The sequence below is a fragment of the Oryzias melastigma genome, linkage group LG19, assembly GCF_002922805.2.
Source record: "Oryzias melastigma strain HK-1 linkage group LG19, ASM292280v2, whole genome shotgun sequence".
NCBI lineage: Eukaryota > Metazoa > Chordata > Actinopteri > Beloniformes > Adrianichthyidae > Oryzias > Oryzias melastigma.
In genome coordinates, this window is record NC_050530.1 from 10,313,957 (window position 1) to 10,337,342 (window position 23,386).

At 36.3% G+C, this 23,386-nt stretch overlaps 2 protein-coding genes across 6 annotated transcripts; one reads left to right on the forward strand and one right to left on the reverse strand.

Moving 5' to 3' along the window:
- Nucleotides 1–1,765: 1,765 nt before the first annotated feature.
- Nucleotides 1,766–13,380, reverse strand: LOC112154058 (sodium-dependent neutral amino acid transporter B(0)AT2). 3 transcript variants are annotated; one of them, XM_024284664.1, is made up of 12 exons: nucleotides 13,247–13,380; nucleotides 11,269–11,488; nucleotides 10,882–11,039; nucleotides 10,662–10,782; nucleotides 9,787–9,962; nucleotides 8,124–8,234; nucleotides 7,799–8,040; nucleotides 6,926–7,097; nucleotides 6,649–6,850; nucleotides 6,419–6,578; nucleotides 5,550–5,712; nucleotides 1,766–5,343 (listed from the first exon to the last, which is right to left on the reverse strand). In XM_024284664.1, exons 2-12 carry the CDS (start codon nucleotides 11,486–11,488, stop codon nucleotides 5,107–5,109), a joined length of 1,962 nt encoding a protein of 653 aa, XP_024140432.1. In that variant the 5' UTR covers nucleotides 13,247–13,380; the 3' UTR covers nucleotides 1,766–5,106. The 3 variants fall into 3 exon arrangements, with proteins under 3 accessions (XP_024140432.1, XP_024140429.1, XP_024140430.1); XM_024284661.2 differs by lacking the exon at nucleotides 13,247–13,380 and adding an exon at nucleotides 12,531–12,702; XM_024284662.2 differs by lacking the exon at nucleotides 13,247–13,380 and adding an exon at nucleotides 12,301–12,508.
- LOC112154057 (epidermal growth factor receptor kinase substrate 8-like protein 1) lies at nucleotides 13,336–23,386 on the forward strand. 3 transcript variants are annotated; one of them, XM_024284660.2, is made up of 20 exons: nucleotides 13,336–13,451; nucleotides 13,680–13,832; nucleotides 14,482–14,530; nucleotides 14,607–14,765; nucleotides 15,097–15,246; nucleotides 15,344–15,423; nucleotides 16,169–16,278; nucleotides 16,408–16,466; nucleotides 16,565–16,694; nucleotides 16,776–16,864; nucleotides 16,938–17,012; nucleotides 19,300–19,448; nucleotides 19,772–19,916; nucleotides 21,729–21,781; nucleotides 21,853–21,955; nucleotides 22,029–22,151; nucleotides 22,246–22,405; nucleotides 22,477–22,642; nucleotides 22,712–22,844; nucleotides 23,216–23,386. In XM_024284660.2, exons 3-20 carry the CDS (start codon nucleotides 14,504–14,506, stop codon nucleotides 23,300–23,302), a joined length of 1,998 nt encoding a protein of 665 aa, XP_024140428.1. In that variant the 5' UTR covers nucleotides 13,336–13,451; nucleotides 13,680–13,832; nucleotides 14,482–14,503; the 3' UTR covers nucleotides 23,303–23,386. The 3 variants fall into 3 exon arrangements, with proteins under 3 accessions (XP_024140428.1, XP_036072920.1, XP_036072919.1); XM_036217027.1 differs by having other exon boundaries at nucleotides 13,381–13,832; nucleotides 21,732–21,781; XM_036217026.1 differs by having other exon boundaries at nucleotides 13,381–13,832; nucleotides 16,411–16,466.

Genomic DNA, 23,386 nt, shown 5'->3' on the forward strand with positions numbered 1-23,386 from the left:
GAAAATATTAACAATTTTTGTAGTTGTTTGGAAATTTTTGACATTTGCAGAAACTTAAGCTCAGTGGCCTTATGGTAGAGTGTCCACCCTCAGACTGGAAGGTCGTGAGTTCAAATCCAGGCTGAGTCATACCAAATGGGACCCAATGCCTCCCCGTTTGACACTCGGCATTAAAGGGTTGGATTGGGAGGTTAAACTAAAAAAATAGTTCCTGAGTGCAGTAGTGTCTGCAGCTCACCCCTCCCTCAGGTAGAGGTCAAACACAGAGGACAAATTTCACATACCGAGATGCATGTTACTTCACTTAGAAGTTTTAGCAAACATTTCTTTGCAATATATGTTTTATTACTACCAGATTTTCCTGTGTAAACAGCAGTTTGAGTTGTTGAAAAAACTGCAGAACCCAAAAACAATTCATGTTTAACAGATGGCAGAAAATTCTTCTTTGTGATGCTCTTGGTAGAAACCATGATTATATCAAAGACAAATAGCAAAGCAACTCCAGACCATCACAGTACCACCACCATGTTTGAAGAATGAAATGAGGATTTAATTCAGAAAGATATAAGAAGAAGTTGATTTATTTGAAAAACAAATAAATATGAGCTTGTAGCCATTTGTTTTTTAATTAGTGAGTCTCTATTGGACTAAGTCATTGGACTTCAATCAGTCTGGCACTCATTTTACTTGTGGAATAATTGCTTATTTAGAGTCCTGGAGACTTAAAATGTTATTTGTTGCCTTGCTAAGACTAACACACATAGTATAAGGGACTTTGACTCTCATTTGAGCAAGAAATTAGTTTTTTTTGCTTTAAGTTTGTTCTTTTCTTTTTCCTTTAATTCATTTGTTGTATAATTCTACTTTATTTTTCTCTTTTTTATTAGTTTTCTTCCATTTTTTTATACAATAGCGACAATAAAACTTTAATTTTCTTGTTAATAATAAAATAAAATATATTTTAATAAAAATATATTGATTCTGAAGATCTTTGAGCATGCTACACTTTTTAAGTTAGTGAAAATACTCAAGATATCTTTAAAAAAATTCAATGTAAATTATTTAGGTGGACAAACAGGAAACTAAACCAACATGATCAGGTTAAACTCTCCTGTTTTATTTTCCTGGAGTGTGTAATATTATTTTCAGCGCTCTTTACTTAAAGAAGATCGGTTTTCCACCGTTTCCAGTTCTGGAACTGTTCTAGGAGCCGACAGAAACAGAGAATGCACAAGACTGCTGAGAAAAGCAAAGTGTCTGCATAAGGTCAGCAGCACAGATCATGTTTCAGGCCACCTGCACTCAATCTGCAAAATCTGCTGGACTTTTATAGACACAACAGAACAAAGTAAAATCTGCTTTCAGTGCGCTCACATGTTGATAGCGTCTGCACAGCTTGTGGGAAAAACAAATCTTTATGTCGCCTCTTCAGACATTTACCTTGGCCCGGGCTCCATCTGCTTCAGTTTTCCCAGGCAGATTACAGCTCAGATAAGCAGCAAACACAGCAGGTGATGGAAGCGTGTTATCGTCAGAAACACGAGAACCAAAATGTTCTGAGATCTTTCAGCATTTCTGGGCCAACGGGAAAAGTGATACAACCACCAACCGGCTCCAGCACAGACGTCCTTACTGAGCGCGTGCAGAACGATGGTGGGAACCATCGAAATGACGTTCAGTGACTTTGGAATTTAAATTAAAGTGGACATGTTGGGTATAGAAAATGTCACTTGAAAAAACTTACAAAAAATAAGGAGACCAAAAATATGTGCTAAAAGTTTTCTTTATTAAGAAGCAAAACAGAAATTATACATCTTTAAAATCTAACTATACAACTTTTACACTACAGTTTAACAAAAAACAAACAATCATAAAACTGTACAGACGGTTTTTACACCTTTGTTGTTTCAGCCAATCACAGTTGAAGGCACTTTGATCACAGGAACAGTCATGTTGGTCATAAAACCACCAATAGGTATTTAAACAATAATAATGGAATAACCTTTCTAAAAAAAACACAACTTGGTTATACTTTCATAACCACAATGCTCTCACTGATAGGAAGTGGGTTAATCAAACCTTAGTCAATTTTGCTTTGATGCAACTTTTATTGAAATGTTATGACGGAGTATTAGTAATACAAAAAAAAAAAAAATTTGAGTTTTTTTCTTGTAAAATTATGACTTTAAGTATTGTGAAACAGTTTTTAATCTCGTAAATGTACGATTTTTAATCTCCAAATTTTACTACTTTTAATCTCGTATTTTTACTACTTTTAATCTCGTAAATTTACTAATTTTTTCTTGTAAAAAATGTAAAACTTTAAACTTATGAGTTTTTCCTTGAAAAATGTACGACTTTAAGTCTGGTAAATGTACTACTTTTAATGTGGTAAATCTTGTAAATTCAGTCTGTAACGTAGTTTTTTCTAAATCTCGTAAATTTTTTACCTTTATTCATGCAAATTTACGACTTTAAATCTCGTACATTTATACTTCTAATCTTGTAAATTTTGAGTTTTTTTTCTTGTAAAAATTTACAACTTTGAATCTTGTATTTTTACTACTTTTAATTTAGTAAATTTATGATTTTTAATCTGGTAAATTTGCACGTTTTTTTCTCCTAAAACTTTACGACTTTAAATCTCATAAATTTACTACTTTTAATCGCATAACTTTACAAATTTTACTCTTGTAAATTTACGACTTTTACTCTAGTAAATTTACGAGTTTAAAAGTGATAATTGTACGAAAAAAAGTCAAAAATTTAGCCTAAGACTTTTGAAGTCAGAAATATACAAGTTTATTCCTGTAATTTAGCAGTTACCTTTTATTTTCGTAAATTTACGATTTAACGTTGTAATTTAAAAACAAAAACAAAAAAACGTTTCTAAAGTGGCCCTAATGCTGCGTCGCAAAATGTAAAAGTGAACAGACAAACTTTCTTTTTTTAGAACTTTTTGTTATTTTTTACATCATGCAAACTGTAGCTTCACAGTTGAATGTGACAATGTAGAACAAAAGAAAAAAAATGTCCGTAAATGTCCTGGTTTAAAGTTTAGCATAACAGAGCTTTCTTTCGTCTCAAGTTTTTGGCTCGTACAGAAAAAAAAAAAAAAAAAAAAAAACAATTACTGTGGATTAAATCACAGAGCTCATTCAGACGTGACAATGCTGCCATATTTGGGGGAACACGTCTGAAAGAGGCCAGATACTGCCCTGATATCTACAGGAACCGAACACCATCCTAATTTGGACTAAAACAACAACAAAAGCAGTTTTGGGTTTCAAAGTGACATATATACAGATTTTCAACTATGTGTAGAAAAGTACTTTTTACACACACTACATGTATATTTACAAAAAAAGAATTCATCTTTACATTGATACCTTCTTGATACTTAAGATAAACATGGATTATTTCTGCACAGATCTCACCTGATTGTTACTCACATTGATCTATAATTATCCCATAAAACACTAAATGGCAGTACTGTTTTTTTGTTGTAGCTGACATAACTACTAGATATAAATGAGATTCGTAACATATTTTATGCAGGAACAGTCGACTTAAAAAAATAGATGTTTACTGATCATGTAAACTCAAACACTGTTTCTAGAAACTATTTTCATACTGAAATGCATCACTTCAAAAATGCTAAAACAGTCGTGTTGACAGCAGCTGTTATGGCTCAAAAAACGTGTTTCTCCTGATCCTTGATTAAAAAAAAACTTAGATTAAAGGGGTCAACGTTTGAAAATACAATTCAAATAGAAAACAAGCAGAGTTGTCAGAAATACAGAGCATGAAGGCATCACAGCTGTTGAGGTCCACGTCAGTCTGAACTTACAGATTCTGACAGATATTTGGGTGAAACAAAAACAGACCTGACTTTAAAGTTGTAAACACGGTTGAATAGTGTTTGAAACATTTACAAGGTGATACTCAGAAATATTTGGCAGTGAGAAGTTTTTTCTTTGTGAGTAAAACACACGGATACAACAGTAAGTGTGGATCACTAACAGTTCAAATATTTCCAGCTGAGAATGGATCACAGTTTAAACATGCCTGTCTTTTTTTAATTTATTTTAGCTGCAGTCATGGGAGGGACAAACTAAGGCCCGGGGGACATTGAAATATTTAATTTGGCCAATCAAACTGGAATAAATTGCATTATTAACCCCTTTTAATGTTTGATTTTTCCTGTGTCTCCCATATATGTTGCACTACAAATACATCGACTTTTGCTTAGGTGCAGAAAGTTTTTCTGCACTCATGTGATTTTGGAAGTTTTTCTGGTGTTCACGTGTGTTTTCTGAGTTGGACATTCATATTTCCAATCATTCCAACACAACATGAATGCAGAATTTCTCTAATTTTGGCACTAAAATGAAAAAGTCAAAAGTTTGGGAAAAAAAACCCAAAACATCCAAAATTCAAAGATACATATTAATTCCAATCAAAATGAAAGCAGGTTTTAGTCCAGATTTCATGCCATTTCTTTCTTTTATGTAGTGGTTTACCAAAACACTCCAGGTTGCTCCTGTTTTGGCTCTTCTGTCAAAGTTTAAAAGGTTTGCCCACATCGATGCAGCCTCTACTTTGATTATAAACAAACTGCATTTCCACTTCATGCAGAAAAGCCCATTAAAATCAGTGGAGAACAAAAGACAAAGTGTATTGACCATTTATCAAATGAACAAAATTATATATTAAAAAAAACATTGGATCCCTTTATAAAAAGGTACGTTTAAAAAAGCTGGATTTTTCATGAGAACATTTGACAGTTCCGGTATTAAATATTTGGTCATTTGGAAGACATTTTTACAAAGACAAATAACAACTTTGGGGAATTCACTTCAACGTTTTTAAACAGGAATATATTATTTGTGCCCCATTTTCCAGCAGTTTGATTTTTTTTTTTTGCTGAAACTTAAATAAAATTAAAGGTATCCCTTTTCATTTTACATAACGATTCAGATCAGTAATTATAATACATTGGGGTAAATATATTAAATATTAAATATTGGTGTTGCACAGTCAAATACAAGTCTTTTAAAAACAGCCCACATAGGCCAAACTTTTGTTTTTATGTCATTCCAATTTTTAGGACACCGAGTTAGCGAAGCCATTTCTGAGGTCCAGCTCAGACATGTCGGCCATGGGAGTCTCATCGGTGTTAACAATGCTGTACTGACCCGCCTCCGAGTCTCTGGATGGCTTTTTACGATCCTGCAGGAAGGAGTGGATCAGTCCCACAGGGACGGGCATCATGGCGAACAGGATGAGCAGAGCCAGCACAGCCAGAGCCCAGTCGGGGTACGGCAGATCACTGTTTGAGGCCTGGAAGTTTGAATTCTAATTAATCACTGGAAAAATTGAACAACCAGAATCATCTATTGTGCTTTTTTTGTCTCTCGGGCAGCAAAGAAGAAGCAGAACGACAGTTTAGTGTTGTTTTCGTGCACACATGTAGGGATATTCGAGCTTTACTCAGCAACTCTAGCCAGAATTGTTGAAACATGAGCACATTTCTTTGCAGTTCTTACCGTTTCCTGGTTCCACGCCGTGTATGTGGGCCGTTTGATGATGGTGCGGATGGTGGTGACCCCCAGCAGTCCCACCATGGCCAGCAAGCAAATATATTTCCACAGATATTTGTAGATGATTGTCGGGCGCCAGCCTAACATCAGCTCAATGTCATCAAGAAATCTGGGAAGGAAGAACAAACGGCGCCAATTCAGAGTTTAGTAGATCTACGATGTACAACTTTCAGACCCCATAAAGCAGGATAAATGATGGAGCTGAGTTGGTAAAATCAATTTTAGGTTTAATAGATTAATTATCCATTCATAAAAATGAATTTAGAACATAAAGCTAAAGTCTGCTAGCTTGATGCTAACGTTTAATAGAATTTCCCATAGGACAGCTAATGCTAACGCTTGCTGACTAAATGAACATCTTTATAAACTCACAATTTTCCAAACTCTTTTAAGAAAATATTTATTAAAGTATCCATTTGTGGTCTAAAGAACTCATAATTTCTTCTTATTGTGGAATAAGGTGTAATTCTATAGCACCATCGCCACCTAGTGGCCAAACTGAAACGCCCTCCAGGAGAGGCAGAACAATGTTTACAATCTACACATTTTTGTTAGAACTTTTTCTTTGAGAAACCATGAAACTGTGTATGCTATTAACAATCTCATTATATCACCAATACATTTTACAGTATGTGAACTGTATATAAATATATTCAAATATATAGTAGATTCATGTTTTTCTAACCAAATGTGTATAAATGCATAAACTCAAAATTAAATTGAATTGAATTCAGAGGATCAAAAGAATCGAAAAAAAAATCTGAATTGAATTGTTTCTAATTGTTTCAGCTCCACTAAATGAACTTCCTCCTCACCTATCGGCCCCATAAAGCCAAGACACACTGAAGCACTCAAAGACCACCACAATAATGAGGGGCAGAGTGGCGGAGTAGTCGTCAAACATGGTCACAAAGTAGTTCCCGCAGCGCTGGGTGAAGATCAGGCCGATGATGAAGCCGATGATGCAGCTGAAAACTAAAGCACGGCACACGTCAGCGTGAAAACCAACAAACAGGTATGAAAGCATAAAAGAGCAGGTACTTACTGGTGAGTTTGGTCTTGTTTTTGGCCAGGGTTTTGAAGCGATCGGAGAGGGGGGCGAGGATGCCCTCCATGGTGCCAAACATGGTGCTGAGTCCCAGATTGAGCAACATGAGAAAGAAGAGTGCGGACCAGAAGGGGCTGCCGGGCAGGTGGGACATAGCCTCTGTGAAGGCAATGAACGCCAGACCTGTTCCTTCAACGCCCTAAAAAACAAGAAAAGCGCTCAAATAAGAAACAAATTGCTTTAAAGTGAAAAGAATTTGTAAGTCTCATCTTACTTCTTTCATCTGTTTCTCAAGATCACAGTCTGTTAAATTAGCGGGAAGGTTTTTCCCGTACTCTCTGAACCAGCTGCTGTAGAGCTCTGGAGCTACAGGACTGGAATCTGAGGAGTTGAAGGTTTGGTTAACCAAACCTTGGGGATAAAGCTCTGATAGTGTCTTCATGTTACTGAAAGATCAAGGAGATAATCATCAAACCTCAGTGGAGTCATCTAAGCTGCCATGATTAGTCGACTAATCAACAACTAATCAACTATTAAACTAGTCGACGACTAATTTAATAGTAGTTACTTTATATTCTACGCAGTCATAGTGCAGTAAAGCTGGTAGTTATATTGTCATTCAGCTAATTTTTTAGACTATTTTGGCATTTATTAAGGTTTTTAGGCTATTTTAGCTAATATTTCAGCTGCATGCTAGCTATTTTGGCTAACTTAGGCTTTTTTCAGTTTTTTAGGATAATTTGGCATTTAGCTAATATTAGCTGGCTATCAGCTTCAACAATTTCAGCTATCAAGTTTAGCCTTCTCAGCTATTAGGTTCAGTGTTTTTAGCTGTCAGCTTTACCTTTTTTAACCCTCAATTTCATCATCTTCAGCAATCAGCACTAGCATCTTCAGCGGCCAAATTCAGCTTACAGCATTCACTCTAGCATTATCACAGGTAATGCTATAAATCTTATTTTTAGTTAGTTTAAATCTAATGATGTTTAAGATGTGTGCTTTCCATCCAGTTTGCACATGACCCGATTAGTCGACTAAATGGAAAAATAATTGGTGATCAGTCGACTATTAAAATAATCGTTTATGGCAGCACTAATGTCATCTCACAGCACACTCCATCTACAGAAACACTTCTTCCAGAACTTACCTGGCAACACACGCATCCACTTTGACTTTAGCGTGGAAGCCGAGAACGGCGAACACCACCAGAGAGGCCAGCACGGACGTGAGGAAGTTGATGAAAGAGACGGTGAAGGCGTCTCTGTGACAGTTGTTGTTTTTGGGGTTGTAAGAGGAGTAGGCAATGATGGAGCCGAAGCCGAGGCCCAACGCAAAGAAAACCTGAGTGGCCGCCTGCAGCCAAACCTGCAGCTCTCCCCATTTTTCCAACTAGAGAGGCACAGCAGGAAGAAAAGACGAGTCAAGAAAAACATCTCAACAACCACACAGACACACTTTGTGTGAAGGTGTACCTTTGGGTAGAACATGAAAATGATCCCCTCCTTGGCTCCTTCCAGCAGTAATCCTCTCACAAGAAAACATATGAGCACCACGTAAGGAAAGATGGAGGAGAAATACATCACCTATGAAATGAAAGGAGAAGGAAAATAAGTAATTCTGTGAGCATCTCGCTGAAGCTCAGAGGTTAATGCTACATAATACAAAGGATTTATGGTCCATGTCTCTAGATTAAGCTGACCAACAAGTCTTGCAGTCTGTTTAATCCTCTGGAAAAGAGAGTAAAGCAGCTTCTTTGCTGCTATGTCAAACATGTAAAGCCCTTCATATTTGTGTATTTATTTTTACGGATGTCCCAATCCGATGACGTGATCAAAAATTGGCCCCGATCTCGTGGTTTATGGTCTCCTAGATCAATATCAAACATTTAATTTATTCTTGTAATGATTGAAAAGTTTGTTATATTTCAATCTTATTATTCCGGATAAATATTTCACTCTGCATGTCATGAACGCATCACGACATGTTATTGCTGTAAGGCGCAGCAGAAAAGTTCAAGCAGGATGCTAACAAAAACAGTTTAATTTTATCTGACAGAGAAATAAAATTTAAGAAAACTGGGGAAATAAAACCCAAAATGTGCTATCTTAAAAGGTTAAAGTCTTAAAAGAATTTTTAAAAATTCCATAATTTAAAAAAACAATGAATAAATGGTTCTAATGATATCATCATATTTATGCTATATCAAAGTCATCATTAGTTTTAAAGAATTATATAAAAATGAATTACATTTAGTTAAAAATGTTCAATAGTTCAAAACATATTAAAGGTAAAGTCACTAAACTTTCTCACGTGACTATTTATCACATATATTTACTAGATAATAGTAAATATGGTTGATTATTATTTAACTTGATTGTTCAAGTAACTTGAAAGAAGTGCTGTTTAAATGATAAAAGGTTAATGAAAATATGGAAGCAGCTGAATCGGTTTATTATTTTTTTCATTTCTTACACACTTTTTTCTTTTATATTTTTGGATTGCTGACTTCAGCTTCCTGTCTGTTTGTCAAAGTTTGGCTAAAATCGTAAAGAATTGTCTGTGTGTGTAAAAATGAATAAAACAAACCAATCAGTGTGGCCACCACCTGCTCTATAAATCCACAAGGAAGGTTTCACTCAGGTGAGCATGTACTGCTTTCATTTCAGCTCTCGCTAGCATGAATTTATTTTCATCTATATACACCTGTTGTTTTTTTTAACTTTCATCTTTCAGTTCTTACTTTTCTGTTAACTGTTCTGGAGCGACTGGAGTGGGGCGCAGGTCAGTGAAAATGATTAAAGTAAAAACAAAACATGATTCTGGGTTACTGGAGGTCAACAATAGAGCCACACATTCCACAGATTCTGTTATGTACAGTAACTCCAGTCCCAGCCGAACATGTGACGGAGATTTGACCACATCAAATCTTCTAGAACCACAACAGGAGGAAAGGGCCTCAGTAAGTCAGAATTCAAAGATTTTTTTATTTTAACTTTTCCAAAAATTGATGCTGACGAACAAACACTAATTAGTCTTTTTAAGATGTAGCAGCTCATAAAGAAGTAAAAGTCTGTCAAATATTTAATGCTTTAAATGATTCAATGATGCTTAAAAAGCAGCCGTTTAGACGGGTACCTTGACGGAGGATTTGATGCCTTTGAACATCCCCAAACACACGATGGTCCAGGCCGCCAGCAGACAGCAGATCATGTTGGTGTTGAAGGAGCCCACCTCGTCGATTGAATCTGTGGTGTCCAAAGCTTTCCGGAACCAGAAATACGACGTGGGGGAGCTCATTTCACATTCTTTCACTGTTAGGAAAAAGATGAGCATTTAACACCCAGAAGTAAAAAAATCTAAACGTGACTTGTGTGTTTTAATAAATAACAGAGGTGAAACTGTCGGTACGCACTCCTAAACTAATTCTTGGTGATGCACAGAGACTGGGAAGCTCAGGATTGACTGTAACACCTGCAGAAGTTGGAGGGATGCAGCAGTATTACAAATATAAAGTGTGTGCTGAGGGATTTTCTATGGTTGAAGCAGGAAATTACATTTCCTGCTTCAACATATTGTCTAAATATGATTATTTCCTTTTTAAAAATGTGCTCCGACTTTAAAACAAGAACTATAATAACTAGAATGACTCCCAGATGGCTCTGTCAGCGGAGCACAAAGTTCTTGCTTTAAAATTCATTTTAAAAAGCAGAGATAAACTGATGCAAATATACAAAACCACATGTAGGTCTGTTCTGCAGCTGTGTCCCCTGACGTGCATAAAAATCTGAGAATTTGTGTCAGATTATAGCAGCTGGGTGTGTTAGTTCCACTTAATCCTGAGCAAAATAGTTGTTCCTGTTTCACAGTTCTTTAAAATAAACTATATTTTTTGTAAAAGAAAAGCTTCAGAAAAAAGTAATATTATTAAAACATGCAACACTGAAACATTAAATAATAGTGACAGGATTGTTGTAGAAGTGTGGCATCATCCTTGGTAGTTTTGTGTGTACCTGTTATGTTCCCCTGTTTGGGACACTGTTCCCACGGTAACGGGTACTGGAAGGAGTTCCCAAGGTAGAAGAGACTCCAAGCGAGGATCACATTATAGTAAAGAGCCACAAAAAAACAAACCTGAAGAAATATAAGAACAGATTATCAGTCGGGCAGACAAAGTGAAAGAAAGTCAACTACGGAGAGCAAACGTATTTAAGCATTTTATTTCTATTTTACCACACAGCTGGAGTAACCGATTCCAGCGAGCTTGGGGGAAATGTACTTCCACACTCCGATGCTGCCCTGCCGGATAGCCTGACCGGCTGCCAGCTCCAGGAAGAAGAGAGGAATGCCCACGACCAGCAGCAGGAGAACGTACAGAAGGAGAAAAGCGCCTAAGAAAAAAAAACAAACAAAAAAAAAACGTCAAACTGATATTCAAAAAATGTCTGGTGTTTGCATTCCAGTGTTCTAAATGTGAAACTATTTCAACTTTTTTGCTGTTCCTTTAATTTAACCATTTGAGTTTTGTGTCAAGCTGTAATTAGATGTTTTTTTCTGAGAACTCTGAACTGAAACTCCTCAAACTCAGTGAGAAAAACACAAACAATTTACGGTTCTCACCTCCTCCGTTCTTATGACACAAATAGGGAAACCTCCAAACGTTTCCGAGGCCGACGCTGAATCCCACCTGAGCCAAAAAATACTCGATTTTGCTGTTCCATCCTGCTCGAGCTGCAGGCTCCGCCAAGCCCTGCGGTCTGTTTTCACCAGTGAGGGCATCGACCTCCGACTCTACGGTTTCTGTCTTGTCATCATCAGCTGGCAACGGCTGCTTCTCCATCTATTAAAAATCAAAACAAAAAAGACATTTTAATAACTACAAATAGATTTATTTATATTTTGTGTTGAATAGTGGTGCAACACTCCAGCTTTTATTGTGAAAAGTTATTGTGAAAACTCTAAAAAAAAAATCAGTTTCCTGTCTTCAGACATTTTATATTCCCCCACAAATCTAAGTATTTATATGACGCCTTACACTAAAAAGAATAAAACAGCAAATTTAGTTAATTAATTAAAAAACTACAACATAATAATACTGATAAAAAGCAAAAGAGCAGAAAAAAACTAATAGTTGACATCCCTGTTGAACAAGAAATTCCTAAAAAAAAAATAAATAAACAACAATCTTTTCACAGCTTTTAATATTTAGAATACAAAAAAGACAGAAAAAACATCAGAAAATATGTTTAAAACCATAACTCAAAGTCTAAAAATTGATTACATCCAACGAAAAACTTTGATGTATTTTCACAAAAGCTACTTTAAATGTTTTTCCTTTTGCTGCTTCTTCTGAACTGAAGCAATAACAGCTTTTCCAAACAGATGGTGAATTACTGTAAGTATTCTCACTGTGCCTTGGGTTATTAGGATAATCCCCGATTAGACAGTCTCACTTCAAATACTTCACATAACTAGTAGATCATAGTAACTAGCAAAAATACAATCACTTTGACTCAAACGACAAAGCAACAACGTGGATTCTTGACCACGCTGTACATTTATTCACCTTCCAGCACAAAGAATAAAACAATTAATAAACTTAATAAACCACGTGGGGAGCGAAAAGTGTCGTTTAATATGGATAAAACTGACCTTAACGGGAGAAACTATCGACGACAATCTTTTATCTTCTTGCTAGCTACTTTTCAGATAACGAGCACGTGCGACTACAACTGCTACAATCACAATATGGATCATACCACGCCGTCGATGTTACTTATTTGTTCAAATCATTAAATGTACGCGACAGGCACAAAACATTACAGCACAACTATAAAAGTTGTTTTTTCCAATCACACAATGAGTTGTTATAACATATTTACCCGCGTATTTTTAGTTGCTCGGGGCTTTCTTGCAGCGATGCTAGTCTTCCGTGTGATGCAATGACCGCGCCTACAATGCTGCGTTTGGGGACGGCTCGAAATCCAGAGTACTTTCCGAAAAGTAGGAGGGATAACTGCGTTTGTTAAGTTATAGAAGCATCAGAAACTATCCCCACATTATATTACATTAATTATAAGTAGGAATATATAATTGAAAAATAAAAACCGTCACAATGGCTAAATTATACTTTCCTAAGCCATTAACAAACACTTTAAGGTAAGTTTCCTCATAAAAAAGCGCAGGTTAACACACTTTCTCGCAAAAACATTAAGTGTGTAAGTAACAAAAGTAAATTGTTATTTGTAGGTCTTCAATAAACCTTTTCCTCAATATGAGTAACTTGTTTCTTGTTTTGACTAGCTTAAATTTAAAGCATAATTTTAAAATACCACTAAAACAATAAGGAAAGTCTTGGATAACGAAAAAAACACGGAGTTTTAAGCTATTTAAAATGAAAATTCGAAATAAAAGCACATCTTCCGTCAGACTGGTCTGGTGAGAGTATTTTTATAAACACAAACTCACACACTCGTGCCACGTATGCCTGTCCTGTAGGTAAAATCAACTTTATCATCAACCCAAACAGAGACTAAACTATGAATGACACATATTAACGTCTAATATACATCTCACTATGAAATTACGATCTTCTTACCTGCTGTTATTAACTATTTAACACGTTTGGTAAAGTATTTTCAATGTCCTTAGCAGCAGCAAAGTCAACTTCTGCGATTATTGCTGTGTGGTGTAGCCCCGCCCACTCTCGAATCTGATTGGCTCAGAAGTTGGGCTCGCTCACCTCTGAGATGCGTTGACTACAAAACGTAAATTTTGTCCCGAGAGGAAACACCTGCACATGCGTGAGTAGTCTATATGCTTTATTATTTATCATTAAAATATTTAATTAAGTCTGTAAGAGTAGTGAGTATTGTATAAACTGAAAAAAAAAAAAAATAAACAGGAAAGTTGAGTTTTGTAGTTGAGGAGTGCAACCTAACTTGTATATATTTTCTAGTCCTTCTATAATATCAATGTGTGTACTTATTTCTTGAAGCAGTGATTGAGAGTAAACATTTTTCATCTCTAAGGTGTTGTTGATGCTGGGCGGGACTCACAAGGTGACACTCCTTCTGCTTTGACATAACTCCCTGGAGCAAAGTGAAACACCTGCGGAGTAACACGAAGACCCGGCGGTGCTTTCACTGTCACATCACTGAAGCTGTGGGAGCCTGTCAGCTCTGGTAAGTTGTTTAACCTCTCATATTGTCTTTTTGTGAGTAGTTTTTTTTTTTTTTTTAATATAAATTTATTTTACTTGGAAAATACCTCTGAATCTCTTGAGAAAAGTATACATAATGGAACTAGTTTTTGTTTGTCTACCATTTTTTTGTATGTAAATAGAGTAAGAATTGATTTTTTCTCTCTACTTGAATGAAAAGCATGAATATTTGAAGTAGAAAATTGAAAATGTTTTGTCTTTTTGTTACTATTAAATTCCACTTTTATGGATTTTCAAAATCATAGCTAAAGTGTGAGATCTTTTATTTATTTATTTTGTATTTGATGTGCAAATTTACCTTTGACAGCAGAGTTCAATGCATCAGCTGAAAACATTCTGAAGTTTGCTTTCTGTGACTCCATTGAGTCCTGCACTGATGGTCACTGAGGAACGGAGAGATTGAATAGTGAGATTGTACTGTAGCCAGACTGGTTAGGCAGCTCTCTAACTCACACTGCATGAACTCGTGTTACAAAGGTGCAGACAGGATAGGTTAAGGTAGAGTAAAACAACAGAAACATAGTAGAATGTTGAATCACAGAAAGGAAGCTTCCGTTTAGCTCATCAGTACTGCATAAATCATAAACACATTTTTTCCCCCCAAACTGCAGAGCTGACAGCGACTTGATAACAATGGGCTTCAAACGGCATCTTGTTAACGTGAGTTGTGTCTACCACTCAAACCCTTTTCCCCGAAAAACAAAGTAATATAATTCTTTTATTAATTTTTTTCTAGCATCTTCTGACATTTTCACTCCAAGACGGGGATGTACAGAGTGTGGAGGAGGCGCAGGCACGTCTCTCTTTTTTGGCTGACAACAACAAACTTTGGAGTCAAAAAATGTTTTTAGATATTGGCGGAGAAGCCGTTCACCTTCGAGATGTAAATACCCAGGTAATGTGTAATAAAATCGATTGTTCTGCCTCTTTAAGTCTAAAACACAGAGCGTGCTGTAATTGGCCCGTTTCATTTGCGTGTATAGGCCAGTTGCTTATTGTGGTGCTTATCTTTCCATATGGGGCATATTTTATTCAAATGTGTCACAAATTAATGCAAAATTAAAAGGAACATGTTACCAATAAATTGTTTCACTCATTTTAAGGCTTAGAAAGAAGACAATGAATCTCTTGGGAGGGAACTTTTGATTTTTTTACCTATTATAATTCAGTCTAAACTTAGAAACATAACTAATCTACCATTCATTGTATTATCATTTTTTACGCAGGAGGAGGTGGAGCAATACACTCTCAAAAACATCTACCGCTGTGACTCCATTAATAGTGATAAACATTTCCCCTCGATGCTTTTATTGGTGTGTCAAGTAACAGATCAGACTAAGCCCGACATCCTCTTCTTCAGCTGTGAAACTGTGAGGGTGAGTATCTGTCGCAGCGTTTCCTGGATGAATAAGTGACGTTGGTTTTTGGTAGTTTGCTTACTTCAGGTTTGACAGGTGATGTCACTTTCTTCAGGCAGAGCAAGTCTGCGAGGACATCACGCATGCAGTTTCATCCTCCTCCACTAGAGGCAGGAACACTCCCAACTCTGTGAGGTAAAGAAAATACTGCACTTTTATGACATTTTGATTGTATTTTAAGGCCTTCTATTGTCCTGATTTTCGTGTCAATAGTGCTCTGTAAGATTCAGGTTTAAGCTGGTCAGTCATCATCGCTCCCTCTGCCATCACACCCAGAGTTCTTTGACTCAAAGCAGACTTGTGACACCCATCCACCTGTCTAAGGTGAGGGAGGGAGAAACTCAGGATGACAGTGTAAACAGCTGACAGGGACACAAACTTGTTTCGCTGGTTTCCACATAGCTTAAGAAGGCGTGACAGAAAGACGGCAAGGCCACAGTAGAAGCAGAGGAGGGATGACAGTCGTGGAGTGGAGTCTCAGAGCCACAGCGGATTATATTTATTGAACTTTTTTTTTAATTTGAGGAAACTCCAAGGCCAGATTTGTCAGGTAGGAAGGTCAGCTGGTGGACTTTGGGGAACGAGGAGGCGTCTGGAAGGGTTTTAGCTAGCACCTTGAAGTCTTTGCCCTTGAGCCTGAAATGTTAGACATTTTCACTTATAATGATCTCATATTTATTTATTTAAAATAGTTTTAAAGGCATACATGTTTGAATTTTAGGATAAAGATTTGATTTAGGACAATCGGTGCTCTTCTGTCCACAGATTAAGGTCACGGGGGTTAAATTTCATGGAGACAAAGGACTTAATTGTTTTAAATACTATGTACCTTTGAGGTCTTTATCACTTTTTCAACAAAGATTCTTCTCTCCTCTTGAAGGGCTTCTCCGAGCGGAGAGATGTTGGATCCCCAAGACATACCAACCCACCCGATCGCCCACGCTCCAAACCCCCCACCGGTCAACCCGCCACCATATCCTGGACTCAGAGGTGAGTTGTGGAGAAAATATCCAATTAAGTGATAAATAAACACCTCATATTGGCTCAGAAATAGCTTTCTGTAAGGATATTTAAATGTAAAGTGAGAGGCTCAACTGAATTGTCTGCTTTCCCGCACAGCAGCGAATGGCGTAAACGGCGGCCCTGATATTTCTTTCCTGCGAGCGGAGAGAGAAGTGGTAAGGCGTCTCATCACCTTTGAGTCGTTAAGGTCACTTGTGCCTGCATCTCCGATCTAAACCGCAAAACAAAAAAAAACTGTTGTGCCTTTCCTCAGGGCATCCTCAATCACTGTTTTGATGACATTGAGGGTTTCATGGGCAAGCTGCAGCAGACGGCGGATGCTGCGCTGGTGCTAGCACAGAGGAAAAAGAAGAAGAAGAAAAGTAAAAAGCAAAGTGCTGAAGGTGAGAAAATAGGCTTTTAGGATGCTCCTGCATATTTGTCTTAACTCTTGATGATATATTTGTCAATTTGTGGAAAAACAGATGAGGCGCTTGCTGCAAAGGCCCAACCTCCACCAGCCGAGGAATTTGTCGATATCTTTCAGAAATTCAAATATTGCTTCAGCCTCTTGGTGTGTATTTATTTTATATCTTATATATATATTTTTTATTAGTCACTACTAAATTCCTGTCTTTGCTCTTCAGGCTCGTCTAAAATCAACCATCGTCAATCCTTCGTCAGAGGAGCTGGTGCACCATGTGTTCAAACCTCTAGATATGGTGAGTCAGCGTGATAAACTCCACCTCAGCACCTGCTGTGAGCACGAGGTGTTGTCAGTGGGTATAAAAAGCTTCTATGGGATGCGATGTGCGCCCTAAAATAAATTTGTTTTCCATTGATCTCTAGACTATGGAAACATCCAGGTACATAAGCTGCTGGTGTCTCTGTAATATATAGCCTTCTATATATGTACAGAGTGGGAGACGGATGGCTGTAGAGACAGAAAAAGTGGTTTGAAGATTCATGACAGGAAAAATGAGGCAATAAAGGATAAAAAATGTATTAGAAGGGAAAAAAATGACTAGAGAAGACTCAAATGAGACACAAAAATATAAGGGATGAATTGTTTAATGAAGACTAACATCAAAGTTAAAGCAAAGAGTTACAAAAATGCTTAAAAATCCTAAAATGTTACTTTTTTTTTGCTGTTTTTTACATTTTTTTTTGTTTTTATCTTTATTTTAATCTAAAAGCACTTGTCATCGTAAAGTGCTATATAAATAAAGATTCATTCAAAATCCTTGGAGCGGTCATTCGGGATGGTAATATTGTCTCTCTGTGGGACTAGTTAAAGATCTGCACCACCAAAGTTTCACAATCCACACCCGAAAAGGTTGTTTAACATAAAAATAAAGACAAATTGCAGTTGTGCAACTGTCAGCTGATTCTGAGTCAAAGATTGGAAATGTGCTGTCCTAGAGATCCTTTTACATCATACGTCAACAAGGATAGAAGAAAACTAGAAGGGTGTAGAACTGTTTTATGTTTACACACACTTTTGCTGTGTACCCAGTGATTTAAACCAGTGTTTTACTAACTATTGATCTAACGCACATGTGTCAAAGTCGAGGCCCGGGGGCCGGATCCGGCCCTCCAGATCATTTTATTTTATTGTTATTAATGGCCCGATGTTATCTTGTGCTCGTTTATAACTTGTATAATTTTGACAAAATATATATTTTTGGAGAGTAAAATATTGAATGTATTTAAAGTTTAAGTTGACTTATTCTGGAATAATATTACTGCCTTTTTATTAATATTATAATTATGTTTAAAAGTTATGGTTTTAAAGTTTTAAGAATTAGCATTCTGTTAGCTTTTTCGGACTATTTTGGCATTTATTACGATTTTCTTTTAGCTATTTTTAGCTCATATTTCAGCTACATGCTAGCTGTTTTGGCTAATTTAGTTTTTTTGCTTTTTTTTTATAGGCTGTTTTGGAGTTTAGCTAATATTTCAGCTACACACTAGCTGTTTTGGCTAATTTAGGTTTTTTTGTATTGTTTTTTTTTTGGCTGTTTTGGAGTTTAGCTAATATTTCAGCTACATGCTAGCTGTTTTGGCAAATTTATTTTTTTTTCTAAACTTTTTTAGGCTGTTTTGGAGTTAGGCTAATATTTGCATGCTAACTGTTTTGGCTAATTTAGGCTTTTTTCAGTTTTTTTAGGCTATTTTAAAGTTTTTTTTTTTTTTCATCTACATGCTAGCTGTTTTGGCTAACCTAAGTTTTTTAGGCTAATTTGGCATTAAGCTAACATTTTAGCTGGCTATCAGTTTCAGCATCTTCAGCTATCAGCATTAGCATCTTCAGCAGCCAAATTCAGCTTACAGTTTCAACACTGGTAATGCTATATATCTAGTTCATAATTATGTTTAAAAAGTTGCGGTTTTAAATTTTTTTAAATTTATTTTTTGTGTGTTTAATAAATGTTTATCCTGTTTGGCCCGTGACCTACAGTGTGTTTTGGATTTTGGCTCCTTGTGCGATTGAGTTTGACACACCTAACGGGTAAAACACGGTAAACATATATGATGTCAAAGTCATGTAGAGTCCTGGTTGTAGCTCTGCAGTGTTGTTAGAAACAAGTCCACTCAGTATTTACACAGGTTTGACCTTGATGTGTTTGATCAGGCTGTGCTCTCAGTGGACTTTTCAAACAATGAGTGTCAATTTGGGCTTTAAAACTAGCAAGGCCACACGGTACAACCCTGCTCTAAAATGTACAAATAAAGTCAAATAAATTTGACTAAAGTTTTTAACACATAAAAGATGTAGAGTTTCAGTTGATGCTTCACATAAATGAATCAAGTGTTTTTTGCATCATTTATGAAGGTTTCTGTTCTTTGTTTTGTGTGGTTGCACCCATTTGGATTGCATGTGCGCCTTTCATTACCAAAAGAATGAGCAACAATGTCATCTTCCATTTGCTGGCTCCATCAATGCATGCCATGTTTGCACATCTGAGGGCATTATCGGTGATGCTGTGCGATGTGGGTGTGTCACAGATGGTGAAAACAACCGGGGGGCCAGCTATGGGAGCCTCGGTGTCCAGCCCTGCCATGACCAACTCCGCCATTTCCCTGCTGCAAGAAACTCTGAGTGAGGAGGAGAAGACGCTGTGGACGTCTCTGGGCCCCAATTGGACGCAGCCGCGGTCAGTAGTAAAACATATTATCAGAAATATCACTTAATAACTGCTAAGTTTAACCATTTTTCTTGCTTTATGGAAAATCTCCAAAACTTTTTTCAACATAAAAGTCTACTTTCTAGTATGTAACAATGGTTGTTTGCAGCTTGAAAAGAATTTTAGACAAAAAAAGTAGCAATAAAGTAATTATTATTTCAAAGATTAGATGTAAAAAACATTTGTTGTAGAACAAGGTAAAATCTAGTTTAACTGAAGCCACCAGACAAAAATGTGAAGTCATAACCAGTGTCAGAGAGGAGCAAAGCTGTGAATTTCCCCGTTCCTCTTAGCTCTCAGCTCCGAGGACCTGTTGCTCCATACGCCCCTGTGTTCTTGGATGGGTGGAAGCCCGAAGCTGTGAGGGCGGACGGGCAGGTTTGGGAGGATCCGGTTGAGTCACAACACAAGCATGAGGCTCTCCTCGCAAAACAAGAGGTATGGAATACCTGTGTGGGATATGGAATGAGCTGGTCATACTGAGTGCTCAGAATGACTGAAAACATGAGAGTAGGAGAGAAAAAAGGAGTATTACGGTGAAAAAAGCCTTGTAGTAATAGCAGAAGAAGGACAAGAGATGCCAGATTTCAAGTTTTAGTTTTGTTATGGTAATTATTGGACAGCGTACTATTATTAAAGGTGATTCATCTAACTGTTTAAAAGGTATAATCAAGAAAATTCCACGAAAAATAAAGGTTTATAGAAAATACTAACTTAACTGTATTCACACATTTTTGTTTGCTAAATCGTTTTTTATTAATAATATTTGCAATGTAACCTTAACATTTTGTCTTTTATGTATAATTTAGAAGTTAAATCTCAGAATTCTAGTTATTTTTGGTCAAAATTTTGGCTTTTAGTCTAAGATTTCTGACTTTCTATGTTAATATTTTCATAGCAACATTTTAAACTTTAACCTTAAAATATAAAACTTCCAAATTCTAACATCAAAATTCAAACTTTAGTTACATAATTCTAAACTTTAATCGCAAAATTCAAGCTTTAGTTACAAAATTAAAAACCTTATTCGCAGAGTTAAAAATTCTAAAATCAAAATTCAAACTTTATTTACAAAATTCAAAAAATTATTGCAAATTTCAAAATTTTAACATCAAAATTCAGTCTTCAGTTACATAATCTTAAAATTCAATTGCAAAATTCAAACTTTAGTTACAAAATTCAAAACTTTACTGCAAATGTTTAAATTTTAATTTCAAAATTTAAACTTTAGCTAAATAATTCAAAAAATTGAATCGCAATATTTAAAGATTAGTCAAAAAAATCAAACTTTAGTTACAGAACTAGTAACTTGATTGCAAAATTCAACATTCTAATTTAAAAATTCAAACTTGGGTACAAAATTCAAAACTCAATCAAAAAATGTTATATTTTAATATATCAAAATTCAAATTTTAGTTACAAAATTCAGAACTTTAATCACAGAATTCAGAATTCTAAAATCAAAATGCAAACTTTAGTTTCAAAATTCTAAACTTTTATTGCAAATGTTTAAATTCTAACATCAAAATTCAAACTTTAGTTACAAAATTTAAAAATATAATTGCAAAATTGAAAATTCTAATTTAAAAATTCAAAATTTAGTTACAAAATTCAAAACTTTAATTCGAAAATTGAAAATTTATGATATATCATAATTCAAACTTCAGTTCCAAAATTATGAAATAATTGCAAAATTAAAAATTTGTTAATATAAAAATAAAAGACTTAGTTTCAAAATTAAATTTTTTTATCGCAAAAGCCAAACTTTGATTCTAAACTTCTAAACTTAAAAGAAACAACTTAGACTTTGTTATTATTATGAGGTTTCTAGCTGACCCATATGATTTTTTTATTCTCTTCATCTCTCACTAAAACATCAAAAACTGTCATGTTTGCTTTCTCTTTCCCCCAAACCCTCCTATTGTGTGTTCCTTTTATGTTTCAGTCTGTAAACACATTAGGGTCTGCCTTTAGTTTATTAAAACTAACTTCAATACAGTAAAAATATTCAGGTGTTTTTGCTGAATTTTCTATATATTTTTTTTTGTGTAGCATTGAGACACAATTAGTTGTGAATTGGTTATTAATTGTAGTCACGACATTAACAGATTTTCCAACATTCATTTATAAAATAAAATGTGTTTTTCTTAAGATAAGATGTTGAATTATTCTGTGGGGTTTCATGTGAGCATTTGCAGCCTTTCTTTCTCCACACATTTATTATTAACTTTCTGTTTTCATCTGTCACAGCAGCAGCCGCCTCAGTCCAAGCGTGCTTCAGAAAGACACAACTACGACGACATGTAGGTCATCATAAATAAAATGTTCAGTTCTTGTGTACAAGGATGGCATGTTTTCATACTTTTGTTCCTAGGGTTGCTCTTCCTCCGGACGCAGAGAGACTCTACAGCTGCAGTTATGACTTCATAGCCAGGAACAACAGTGAGCTTTCAGTGCAACAAGGAGAGACTCTTGAGGTAATATTTTATTTTTTTTATTTTACAAATCTTAATCAAATGCTGCTAATGATGTGCATGTTCTGTCCTACAGGTGATCGAATCATCCAAACGTTGGTGGAAATGTCGCAACCGATACAACCAGATCGGATTTGTCCCTTTTAACATCCTAGAACCAGTGTCCCACATAGAAAACCCCACCAACGGACCCCCCCCTGTAAGAAATCCCTCTCGCTCCTCAGGTGTGCTTCCACCTGTGCATTCCAGAGTAATTCCCAACGTTTGTTTCTCTCCTTTCATCATTCGTGCAGGCTCCAGCTCTACCTCCTGCTACTGCCCCACCCAAAACTCTCCTCGGAGTCCAACCCAGCCCTCCTGCCCTGCCCAGGACGGCCTCCTCCTCCCCTCAGCGCCCTCGCGCCCTACCCTCCTACAGTCAAGCCGTGCAAGCAGGAGATGAAACAGACAAAGGTGTGCTTTCCCTCCAAAATAACACAATTATGTGGGTCTCAACTGTTCTTAAAGTGTTCATCTTTTTCTAGTCATGCTGGTGAACGACGAGCTGCTGCAGAGGCTGACCAACGGAAAAGCCAACCTGAACAAACCGCTGGTCATCCCTCGTTCCTCAGAGACCACCGTTCCTCTGGATTATCATTCCCCTTCAGAGGAAGTTGCCGAGTGGCTCAGAGGGAAGGGCTTCAGTGAGCCGTGAGTCCTCCTTTCTGTGTTGGTGGATTTCTTCTTGAGCTTGGCACTCAGCGTCATTTTTTTTTTCAGAACGGTGAAATGTCTGGGCGTGCTGACAGGAGCTCAACTGTTCTCCCTCAACAAAGACGAGCTGCGGTCGGTCATTCCAGAAGAGGGCACCAGAGTGTACAGCCAGCTCACCGTGCAGAAAGCACTGCTAGAGGTACATTAACTTTAAATATCTTACTAATAATGGAATAATGTGTACTAACACTGACCAGAATGATAACAAGGAGTAATCAGATTACTGGGACAAGCATCTTTCTTGAGATTACATGCACTTTAGGAATCAAATAATCCATATTTGGATTTAAAATGTCCTTTTTACTGCAGTGAAATTACATATTTTAGCCTTTTTTTATTTGACCTACTTTATGTTTAAATAACACAATGAGAATAATGAACATTTATTACATTGTGTTGCTGAAAATACAGATTTTTGTGTGTAAATTTTTAACACTAAAAACACTTCATTATTTAATCTGATGCATTTTAACTACAAATATTTCCCTTTCTTTTGTTTTGTTTTTGTAGGATGCAAGAAGGGCGACTGAGTTGGAAGCCGTAATGGAGAAACAAAAAATGAAGGTTGATCTGAAGTTGGAGAGCAGCACTTTGTGAGCTGCAGAACATCCACACCGCGGTTTTCTGACGCCGCCGCGTCAGTGGACTGTAGATTTATTCACTGTATTTATCACAGCTCAA